This window comes from Polypterus senegalus, chromosome 4 (assembly GCF_016835505.1).
Source record: "Polypterus senegalus isolate Bchr_013 chromosome 4, ASM1683550v1, whole genome shotgun sequence".
Classification (NCBI taxonomy): domain Eukaryota; kingdom Metazoa; phylum Chordata; class Cladistia; order Polypteriformes; family Polypteridae; genus Polypterus; species Polypterus senegalus.
In genome coordinates this window covers 249,195,623-249,208,221 of record NC_053157.1, presented here as the reverse complement: position 1 = coordinate 249,208,221, position 12,599 = coordinate 249,195,623, and the positions used below count along the sequence as shown (strand labels likewise).

At 38.5% G+C, this 12,599-nt stretch overlaps 1 protein-coding gene across 4 annotated transcripts in view; it reads left to right on the top strand.

The window, feature by feature from the left end:
- Nucleotides 1-11,839, top strand: part of LOC120528441 (zinc finger protein 260-like) — a 413,573-nt gene extending 401,734 nt beyond the window's left edge. For all 4 annotated transcript variants that reach the window (XM_039752595.1, XM_039752597.1, XM_039752596.1 and 1 more), the window contains exons 2-3: nt 2,672-3,225; nt 10,481-11,839. In XM_039752595.1, coding sequence (XP_039608529.1) covers nt 2,802-3,225; nt 10,481-11,616 — 1,560 coding nt within the window. In that variant the 5' untranslated portion in view covers nt 2,672-2,801 and the 3' untranslated portion in view covers nt 11,617-11,839. The remainder of the gene's footprint in view (nt 1-2,671; nt 3,226-10,480) is intronic.
- Nucleotides 11,840-12,599: the final 760 nt, after the last annotated feature.

Sequence of the window (12,599 nt, the reverse complement as noted above, 5' to 3'; positions counted from 1 at the left end):
GTTGCACAGAAATGGTTCTCATATCGTTTAAAAGCTCTTTTCAAGCTCTGTATTTTATGAAAATGTCATGTTATCCCGAAAATGAAAAAATGACCATGTTATGAGTGATTATAAGATTAAAATTTGAATAGTGAAAAAACTCTATTTTAAAATTGGCCAATTTATTACTAAAGATACCTTATAATAACAACAACAACATTTATTTATATAGCACATTTTCATACAAACAGTAGCTCAAAGTGCTTTACATATTAAAGAATAGAAAGATGAAAGACATAATTATAAAAAATAAATCAACATTAACATCGAATAAGAGTAAGGTTCAATGGCCAGGGGGGACAGAAAAAACAAAAAAACTCCAGACGGCTGGAGAAAAAATAAAAATCTGTAGGGATTCCAGACCATGAGACCGCCCAGTCCCCTCTGGGCATTCTACCTAACATAAATGAAACAGTCCTCTTTGGATTTAGGGTTCTCATGGAAAGACTTGATGATGACGGTCACGTAGACTTCTGCCTTTTAATCCATCCATCATTGTTGGAGCATCATGAAGCTTTGAGTAGGTGGAGGTGGCGCAGGCCACCACCACAAAGAAACCGGAAAAAGAAACAGAAAAGAGAGTAGGGGTCAGTACTGATTTTAGAGCCACCATGAATAGTTGTTATGATGAATTGAACATACAGAGTATCAGGATTAAGTTAAATTACGATTAAAATGAAGTTATAAAAAGGCCATGTTAAAGTAATGTGTTTTCAGCAGTGTTTTAAAGTGCTCTACTGTATCAGCCTGGTGAATTCCTATTGGCAGGCTATTCCAGATTTTAGGTGCATAACAGCAGAAGGCCGCCTGCCCGCCTCACCACTTCTTTTAAGTTTTGTTCTTGGAATTCTAAGGAGACGCTCATTTGAAGATCTAAGGTTACGATTTGGAATATAAGGTGTCAGACATTCCGATATATAAGATGGGGCGAGATTATTTAAGGCTTTATAAACCATAAGCAGAATTTTAAAGTCAATTCTGAATGACACAGGTAACCAGTGTAGTGACATCAAAACTGGAGAAATGTGTTCAGATTTTCTTTTCCCAGTTAGGATTCTAGCAGCTCCATTCTGCACTCGTTGCAAACGATTTATGTCTTTTTTGGGTAGTCCTGAGAGGAGTGCGTTACAGTAATCTAGTCGACTGAAAACAAACGCGTGAACTAATTTCTCAGCATCTTTTAGTGATATAAGAGGTCTAACTTTACTTATGTTTCTTAAGTGAAAAAATGCTGTCCTAATGATCTGATTAATATGTGATTTAAAATTCAGATTACAGTCAACAATCACCCCTAAGCTTTTTACCTCCGTCTTGACTTTTAATCCTAATGTATCCAGTTTATTTCTAATAGCCTCATTGTATCCATTATTGCTGATCACTAAAATTTCAGTTTTCTCTTTATTTAACTTGAGAAAATTACTATTCATCCATTCTGAGATACTAGTCAGACATTCTGTTAGTGAATCAAGAGAATCAGGGTCATCAGGTGCTATTGATAAGTACAGCTGTGTGTCATCAGCATAGCTGTGGTAGCTCACGTTGTGCCCTGAGATAATCTGACCTAACGGAAGCATGTAGATTGAGAATAACAGCGGACCCAGGATAGAGCCTTGTGGAACACCATATTGGATAATGTCATGAACATCTCCAGAAAATTTGTTTTTTGTTAAAATCTGTGATGATGAGGTCCAAAAGTGTGTTGATTTAATGTGAACTTACCCATCATGAGTATCTCTGCTCCAAATCGGTGATCTAATCCACCATAGCAACTGCACTCGCCCTTTTAACTCTGTAAAATCTGAATAAGCCTCATAGATACGATCCTTTTTCTCCTTTAAACACAACATCAAGCCTTTCTATCAGAACAGTCACACCTTCATCTTTGTTCAGGTCTTCTGCTCAAATTGACATCTCAGTGCTGTCCCTGTAAGCGACAGTCCAACCCCAAGTGCGTGATTTTTATTTCTAAGCTCAGTAACCCGTGTCCATATTAAATCTTCATTTTTCCAGCTCTTGTATTTCTTTCTCTTGTCAAATGCGGGCAGGATTCTATAATTATCAGCCATCCTCTACTATGAATGTTAAACTTAAATAAAAACACAACACCTTTGATGTTAGCCACACACTTTTTATTCTTCTCTCCCATAAAAAAGTAACCTCCTACAAACCCACTCTCCTCAAACCCTGAATGTCCTACTCCCAGTCGGGATGCAGTCCTGTAATCCCACAAATAGGAGCACATATATAAGATATAGAATATAACAACTTAACAGAATGAAGCTCCTGATGTGCAGTTCAAGTCCAGTGAGGATATCCAACAAAGCCCTAAATATGATGGCTTTAACAAATCTGCCATTGCTGTGTCCAAACATGATGGTGCCGTGTAGATAAAGTGTTGTCATATCTACATGGTGGCACTGAAATGTATGCAAATCCCCTTTAATGAAGGTCTGCAGTGCACTTTGATCACATCTGAATTGTTGGATTTGTAATTTTAAACTATGAGGCAGAGGAGGAAATCAAGAAAAATGTGTCTTTGAACCAAACCTTATGGAGGGCACTGTGACCCTGAAGTGTTCTTGTTATTTTTACTGACTTTATGAAGTTATTTCTTCCACTTTTATGTTCACAGGGCTTTCCCATTTCACTTGTCCATACACTGAGGTGTCTAATGGCCTCCAGCTCAGGGCTGTCCATGTGAGAATTGAATCTGAGAAGAGAAGGGCAGACACTTAAAGAGAGAGAAGAGTTTCCCACAGAACATGGTCTCTGCCAAAGAAGATGGAGTGGATGAAAGAATGGTGGACATTAAAGAAGAGGACTGTGAGCGGCTTACACCAGAGGATGTGTGTGTGAAGCTGGAGGATCATGAAGAAAGCATTTCAGTTTTTAAAGAGGAGGAGGAGGAGGAGGAGTGCAAGGGGGTGACTGCTGTCATTAAAGCTGAGGATTTGAATGATTTCTCCATTGGTCTTGAACTTCAAAAGCATGAAACTGAGGATACTTTCAAGCAAGAGGCCTGTGAAGAATCTCCATCGACTTTACAGCCCTGGTCCACTAATACAGGACGACTGGCTACACAGGAGAATTCTGTAGAACTGAAATCAGAGTTATCAGAGTCTGAAGAGAAAATCGCAGATAAAAATGGGAAAGAAGGAGAAAAGTCACCTAGGAGTGTTGGAATAAGTGAGTAATGTGATTAAATATAAAAGAAAGAGAGCAGTTATAAATTCTAATGGTGGGTGTTTTGATGTTTTTAGAAGATTTAAATCAGTGGAAAACATGGTTAATTGAATTTGGATAAAGACCACCTGCTCGGGTGCATGATAATAAACAATAGCTTGCCTAATAAATGATACATTAGATTTTTCTGTATTCACCCAAATTTTCTAAAGTGTTGAGCACATGACTTGAACGTCGTGAGGCTTTGACTGAAGCTGTGACGTATGTTAGACCAAAAGCACATTATGTACAATGAAAATGTCAAAAGTCATATTTTGTTAAAGACATGTATATTTCTTAAATTGTTCGGCAGTAAAGGCAGAAATGTCCACATAAAGAAAGAAATAAGTAAGCATAAAATCCTCACCCCTGTGCACTAAATAAGAGTGAATTTGCTCCAGCCAGTGCCCACCTAATATGTGCTTCATCTTTCTAATGGTAATCTCATGCACTTTGACGTTAACAGTAACAGGAGCTATGATGACATTCGGGGGTCTTGTCTCAGGGTCTTCTTTCAGCATCTTGTGTTCTGCTCTCAGACTGAACTTGCTGGGCAGCATGGCCTGGACAAGTTGGCAGTGTTGTGAAATCTTCACTTGGAGATGATCTTGGGCCCTTCCGTCTCCCACATTCACATCTGGAAAACACATATAGACGTGTAGTTTTCTGTTGACCGGAAGTGAACGCTGGCGTTTCTGTCTGCCACTGCTTGCCAGTGTTCTGTCTGTATACTTTTTCCTAGTTGTTTTTTACTCGTTTTTTTGCCTTTTGCATTGGATTTTCCTTCACCTTTACATTGTATTAAAAACTGATAACACGCATTTGCATGTGCGTCCCTTGCCTCCTTCGGCCTAAACACGAGCCCTCCTAGAACTGTTCTTTGCTGGCTGCAACTGGTGTGGGTAAGTGTAAACTTTCTCACTGTTTCTCTGCTCATGTAAATAGCTTGATGAACAGGTGGTTGAAACTGCTGCTTCTCAATTGCTGAGTTCTTGTAGAAATCCCAGAGGTGACAGTCTACTGGCTAACGTGTTATTTTAATTGGGCCGAGTAGGTACACATGGGGGTACATTGCTTTGCTTCCAATCTGGAATTTGCTTGGGTGACTTCTGGAAATTCACTATGATAAACTTCAATTGGTTGTCATGGATTATTATGTGTACTTTGCTATCTAATCCAGTCACATCCTCAAAACTAAAATATTCACCAGATGAAGTGTATCGACTTTGATCAAACTGTGAAGTGCCTGCTGATCTCTTGCTGCACCACGGCATTCTCCGACGACCAAAGTACGTTCACTGAGGCTCTTGTCGTCGTTTTTGCCTCAGCAGGAGTAGAGGCGGGTCTACTCCTTCAATTTGGTCTGAAGGACGCTCATGTCCACGTACCTCTGAGCGATGTGCTAATCACAACATGTTGATTCCTTTGGTAAAATCACCGGAGTATACGTCCATAGATGCTTTGAAGTTTGGATTATTTCATACTCGATCTATCTCTAACAAAGCTCTACTGATTGGTGATGTTATCATAGATACTAATATGGACTGTTTATGTCTTACGGAGACTGGCAGCAACCCGGTGATTATTTCCATCTAAATCAAGCGCTCCGTCCAGAGTTTGTCTGCATCTCCAAATCCCGTTCTTCGGGGAGGGGAGACGGTCTTGCAATAATATACCATAAAGACTTAAAACTGTCACCGATACCTCTTCCAGCGTATACATCCTTTGAAGTGGCAAACTCAACGGACCTTCACCTATTATAATTGCTGTTTTATATAGACCTTCTAAATTATCAAGTGGTTTTTATTGCTGAACTTTTTACTGTTTTAACAATTTTGTTTGCAATGTCTGATAATGCCATCCTCATGGATGATGTTAACATACACGTTGACGTGCCAACTGATGCACTGACAACTGATTTTAATGAAATCCTTGACTGTTTTAATTTCATTCAATATGTCAACTTTCCGACTCATAACAAGGGTCATATTTTAGACTTAATTTGCTGCTCTGCTATCACACTTCACAATCTTATTCCCACTGAATTACCTATCATGGTCACATTTGATGTTAGCTTACCTCTCAGTAAATTAAAGGTTCAGCATGTAAATTCATTTCGTAATGTCAAGCATGTAAACCCAGAGACCCTTATAGATTTATTGCAATCCCAGTCTGTTTCTCCTTCCACTACAACACCATCGGAATTAGTAGACCATTACAATGCTGCTCTGTCCTCTGCCTTTGATACATGAGCTCCCTTAAAAACATGGACTGTCTCATTAATTCGCACTGCTGGTTTACATCTGAACTCCGTCAGCTCAAAGCCTCGGGCCGACAGTTGGAGCGTCTATCTAAAAAGACGGGACTTGTTGTACACAAGGAAATGTACTCGGATCACATGTTGAAATACAAAAATGCTGCCAAAACTGTATATTATTCTAACATTATCAATAAAGGAGGGAATAATACTAGAGCTCTTTTTTCTACAATGAAAAGGCTAATTGCACCACCAGAAAGTGCTGCTCACCATAACCTCTCTGTTAAATACTGCTGCACTTTTTTGGATTTCTTCAACTCAAAAATTGAAAAAATCCACCAGCAACTTGCCTCCTCTATTCCTGCAGAAAAGGACATCCTATCCACTATCACCCATGTTCCCTTACCAACCACCCTATTATCAGATTTCAGTTTACCAGCTGAAAATAATATCTCGGAGCTTGTAACAAAATCTAATTCTTCCACATGCCAATTAGATCAGATACCTACAAGCTTTGTTAAGTCTTGTCTGTCTCATATATCCCCCATGATAACTACTATAGTTCACGCTTCCCTTACTACAGTCTCCCTCTCACTATAAACAGCCTCAATTACTCCAATTCTGAAAAAAACCTGGTTTAGACCCAAATTTCCTTAACAATTATCAGCCTATTTCAGATGTTCCATTTATATCCAAAATTCTTGAAAAGATAGTTACCTCCCAACTCCAGTCCCACCTTTCAAAAAATAACCTTTTTGAACAGTTTGTTTCAATTTGGTTTTCGCCCTAAACACAGCACAGAAACTGACCTGGTCAAAATCACAAATGATCTTCTCCGGGCAGCTGACATGAGACTTTTATCAATTCTTGCATTTCTTGACCTCACCTCTGCATTTGACACCCTGATATCCCATCAGATACTTTGAAACGTGTAGCTAGTCTTGGAGTCTCTGGCCTCGTCCTCCAGTGATTTTCTTCCTTCCTCACTGATAGGAAGCAATTTGTTCAAATAAAGGGCTTTAAATCTGAGCATGCAGTCGTTACTCAGTGAGGTCTGCAGGTTTCTGTTTTGTGGTTGCTTCTTTTTCTCATTTATATCTTCCCAATAGGTAATATCTTTCAGCACCATGGTATTAAGTTTCATTGCTATGCTGATGACACACAGCTACTGTATATCTGTCCACTAAATCCACTTCTGTGTTCCCTCCAGATGCCCTTATGGCATGTCTCCAAGACATAAAGACACTTGCTAAAGTTAACCATTCTTCTCTTTTAATTAACAATATTAACACACACATTTCTTCCCAAGTTAAGAGCCAGGGTGTTATTCTTGATAGTACTTTATCTTTTTCTTCCCATATAAGTACCATTTCTTGGAGTGCCTTCTCCCATCTCCGAAACATTTCTAGACTTCGACCTGTTCTTACCCAGCACAATACTGAAGTATCGGTTAATGCCCGAGTCACCTCACATATAGATTATTGTAACGCTATTCTATCTGGCATTCCACAAAAACTTATTATCACTTACAGCTTATTCAGAATTCTGCTGCCAGGATAATAACCTGCTGTTGTAAATCCACTGAACATATCGCACTGATTCTCTCTCAACTTCACTGGCTCCCTGTTAACTACAGAATACAATACTAAATACCGCTCTTAACATTTAAAGCTCCTCCAGACTTGCTCTCGCTTACTCAGATCTTCATCAGCAGCTCGACTTTCTATACCACACATCAAACTCAGTTCAATGGGAGCTCGAGCGTCTCTTCTTGTGTTCCTCAACTCTGGAATTCTCTTCCCTCTCATATTCGTCAGCTCGATTCAATAACACATTTTAAAACTACCCTCAAAACATTTCTTTTCAAACTGGCATATCAATTGTGAATTCTACACTGTTACTGCCTGTCATTTGTTTGTTCACTAATTATTGCTTTGTGATTTATCATTTTCTTGTTTTTATTTTATTAATTGTTGTTTAACTCTATTGTAAGGTGACCTTGAGTGATAAGAAAGGCGCCTATTAAATAAAATTTATTATTATTATTACATCGGATCAATTTGGAGTCACCACACCACTTCACCTGCATGTTTTTGTGGATGAGGGGAAAAACCAGAATAACCAGAAACACCATTCAGTGCCACTATGTAGAACAACTGTGGGCAGGATTTGACCCCAGGACACCTGAATAGTAAAGCAATTGTGGTGGATATGTTTGTATGTTTATTTTAAGGCCAAATTATGTTCTAGAGGATGTAAATATCATCAAATACATTACAGTAGAATTAAGAAGAAAAAACCCAAATTCAGACACAGGATTGGGTAGAGAGGCTCTGATCGGAGTCTTTAGACCTGATATTGATCACACATTCCATTCCATTAGGATCTGCTGATATCAATAATAATAATACTGTTTTTTGTTTTTTTTTTTTTAATTATGTATTTTTAACCATGCATAAACTTCACATTCCATAATAAATTGCTACAGCATACACAAAGAACATTTACCCATAATGCCCACATAATGGAACAAAAACAAGCTGAACAAAACAAAAGGCATGTCTTAATCATACTCCACATTTCTAATAAAAGAAAATGTTCAGTTAGATATTTGTAGCCGTCTACTACGACAAGAACAGTCTTGGTGAACACTTCAGATTCTCTTCTAAGAATATAATCATACTTCACATTTCTAATCAGATAAAATGTTCAGTTAGATATTTGTAGCCGTCTATTCCGACAAGAAGAAAACATGACAGTGTTGGTGAACGCTTCAGGTTCTTATCTAAGAATATAAGCATCTCTGCATGTTCTGAGGACAGTCTGGTCCTCCTGTCATCCACGACGTGTGCTGCCGTACTGAACAGACCCTCGCTGTCCCCACTCGTATAAGAAGGGCACAGGTTGGACGACGACTTTTATTGGTCCTCCAGAAAGCCAGTGGCCCAGCATCTCTTGGGGTATGAGGTTCACAAAGATAAAGATTCACCTCTGATGCTGCTGACTCAAATATCGTTTTTATCTTTATTGACAATTTCTTCATACATTCTGCAGTTCTGTTGGCAGGGAGTTTCTTTGGATCTCTCGTCTGTCGCTCCAAGTGCATGTGTGTGGTTGAGACACCGGCACTAAGCAGTTTATGTGTTTGAGATTTACAATCATCTGTGAAATACATATCCTTGTACCATTGTTTAATCTGGGGAAAAAAATCATTATGATAATATGTTACAAAATTCATAACTGTATAGTGACTATTCTCACTCAATGCTTATTATGCGTAATTAGTATTTTATTTATGTCTAAAAGCTAGGCTCACACCATTTTACTCAACATGCAAATAAGAGGGCAGATTACAATTTCTAACTAATCGATGTCCACTTGATAACGATTTATATTAATGTATCAGCTCGGTAAAACTCTGTATCCCTTTCCTCCCATCTACCTACACATTCACTGAAAGGCTAATAAAAGGGATTTAAGTCAAAACATCTAATGTCTGGTTAATTAATTATACAAATAAATCAGTCAATAAACACTCACTGCCAGATAGAATTGTGGATCTAAATGATCTAGAACAGGGGTGGGCAAAGTCATTCCTGGAGGGCCGCAGTGACTGCAGGTTTTTGTTCCAACCCAATTGCTAAATAAGTCTAAAACAGCTACATTCTCGTTTTTTAATTGCTCCTTATTAGCAATAAGATGCAAATGACAAAAGAAGCCAGCAGTTATCCATTTAACTTGTTACCCTTTACACCTGTGTGTATTTATCGTGCACTATTTGGTTTAATTAAATACTTGGAAGGAAAGTGAAGAGAAAAAAGTGAAGGATTGAGAATTACCATCCATTTTACACTTCAAAGTATTTGGATGATATCCTTAGACTGGGAAAAAAAAAAAACTAGGATATAAGAATGACGACATAGAAGACTTAAAGCAACTAATATGCCATGAAATGTAATTATCGGCAAGGATTGTTTTCTAATTAAGCAACTGGGTTGGAACAAAAACTCGCAGCCACTGTGGCCTTCCAGGAATGACTTTGCCCACCCCTGATCTAGAAGGTGACATCTTCCAGAGCTGAAAGTGGCTCTTTGTCCAGGCTTACGATTTCCACTGTTTTTGCTGTCACAGTAAGTCTTTTCCATTCTTACTGTCAGAATTATAAGGTTGAGTTTTCAAAGTGCTGCCATTATTGGAGGCCAAGTGAGAGTAGGCGACTGACTAAGCTTGATGGTCACCTCAACCTTTGAACAGCTCGTTCTTCACACCAGTCCCTTTTCTGTTGACTTCTCAGATGCTGAATAAGGTTTGTATTGTTGAAAGTGTTAGCAGAGAATCCTCCATGGCTGACTTCTTTTTGCACAAATATTACAAACCACAAATTTGTTATCTCCTGTAGGAAGGCAATAAAACTGTTAGACTGACGAGGATGTGTTTTTGTATTTTGGTAATAGAAGTTTGTCTTCCATGCTTTTTATCATTCAAGATGAGATGTTAAGATCAGCTAACTTGCTGATCATCTTCAAGTCATTTGGAGTGAAAATGGGCTGTTTTGGATTTGTGATCGATTGATCGGATCAGGCCTGTCTTTCACATATTAGAGGAAGGTGGAGAAATTGAACAAACAGCAGCAGAACATGTAAAGACCACAAACAGAGGGGTCAGATCATAAATGGCACCTCAGTGTGAAGAAGGAACTACAACCAGTGTGCCACCACTTTACTTGTACTGTTTCATTTATTTTAAAAGGCGGGTAGTGGTTAGGAATTTGGACATCAAACCCTAAAGTTACAGGTTCACATTAAGCCACTGACACCATGTGACCACACAAGTCACGTGACCTGTCTGTGCTCCAGTTGGAAAAACAATAGAAATGTAATTAATCGTGTCTCAAATGTTGTAACTTGCCTTGCATAAAGGTGTCAGGAAAAAAATAATAATAGTTAAAATGTGTTATTTCAGATTTACAGAAGAATGGCTGCTTCTCTACACCTTCATTTGGTCAGCCCTCTCTTCAATACAAAGAGAAAGGTATGAAGAAATCAGCAAGAGGCTCAGAGAACCTGACAGCAGCGTTTCTGCAGAGCAGTTCTCTCCATGCTACTGTGGCAACACAGACAGAAGCCATCATAACTGAACAACAGCAAGTGGAGAAAGAAATCCAAATTTACACTGGAAAAAAATGTTTTTTTGAATGTGACAATCAATTCACACATAAAAGTGATCTTAAGAAGTATATCAAAATTCACACAGGAGAAAAACTTCATTGCTGTTCAGAATGTGGTAAGTCATTCTCAGCGAGAAGCAGTCTTCAGAGGCACAGAGTAATCCACACGGGAGAAAAACCTCATTGCTGTTCAGAATGTGGTAAGTCGTTCTCATGTATAAGCTATCTTCAAAGTCACAGAAGAATCCACACAGGAGAAAAACCTCATTGCTGTCCAGAATGTGGCAAGTCTTTCGTAAGGAGAAGCAGTCTTCAGACGCACAGAGTAATCCACACTGGAGAAAAACCTCATTGTTGTGTAGAATGTGGCAAGTCGTTCTCATGTTTACGCTATCTTCAGTGTCACAGAAGAATCCACACAGGAGAAAAACCTTATTGCTGTTCAGAATGTGGTAAGTCATTCTCAGATAGAAGCAGTCTTCAGAGGCACAGAAGGATCCACACAGGGGAAAAACCTCATTACTGTTCAGAATGTGGTAAATCGTTCTCATGGAGAAGTGAATTTCAGTTGCACAAAAAAATTCACACAGGAGAAAAACCTTACGGCTTGTCAAAATGTGGTATGTTTTTCTCAAGCAGAAGCAATCTTCAGAAACACAGAAGAAGCCACAATGGAGAAAAACCTCATTGTTGTGTAGAATGTGGCAAGTCGTTCTCATGTATAAGCTATCTTCAGAGTCACAGAAGAATCCACAGAAGAGAAAAACATTATTGCTATCCAAAGTGTGGCAAACGATTCTCAAGTCAAACACACTTAGGTGCCACAGAAGGATGCACACTGGAGAGAAGCAATGCAACTGTTCTGAATGTGGTAAAGGGTTCTCCTCCAGAAAAAGTTTTTGAAGACACACGCAAAGTCATATTGGAGTAACGCCTGTCCCAGAATAGACAAATAATCATTCGATTTGCTCATCAACCAAAAATATTGAAGACAAATCTTATGAATGAGGTAAATGACTCCAGTTGAAAGTAGTTAATAAGTACATACGAATAGTGGAGAAAACACTGAAAGTGGCAAACAGATTGTAAGAGCCATTTTCCTAGTTCTATAAAATGTATGAATATTTATTAGATGATAATGCATAAAATATGGGAGGTTCCTATAACCCCCGTGTATAGAATTGAGTTGGTATTTTCCTGTCATTTCTTAACAGTTATGAGTTAACAATGTTCTCCAGTTAGTGATTAGCCTCACCTTGTGTAAGGTACAGAGGCATACGATTTTTTAACCGTGTTCTTGTTTGTGCTCGCGTTCGTGCTTATGCACGTGACCGTGCCTGGGTACATGTCTATGTGCCAACGGCCTACGGGCCTTTTGAGTGTGAAGTAACTCGTAAAATAAGAGTCTTGAACCGTATGTTTAAAGCATACAGAACAAGAAATAAATAACCTTTAAGTATAGAAATAACCAAATCTTTTTAAGAAAAGCTAAGTTTATAGAAGATACATTTTTTCTTTTTTTTTGCCTTTATTTCTATGTGTGTAACTATTTTTCTTTTTATTCCTGTATGGATAATTTGCCTTTAACTTTCACAAAATATTTTAAAAACAAACTTTTGGACTGAGAGATTTCTTTGACACGCGTCTTACCCGTGCCTGACTTCGCCTAATGCCACGGCGGCTACACAGATCGTAGATGTGAGGTCACCTCAGAGCCACATATGAATTCACACTGGAATAAAACAAATATTTCACAAACAGCAAGACTCTGCTTCAACAACTTATAGGTGCAAGAAAAAAAAACTCGTTCTAAATGTGGTTAACACTTTTCAGACAGCAGTGGCCTTCATAGTCATAAATGACTGGCCTACTTGTGGTAAGCCTCTTAATTGTTCTGAATGTTGAAAGTGGTTC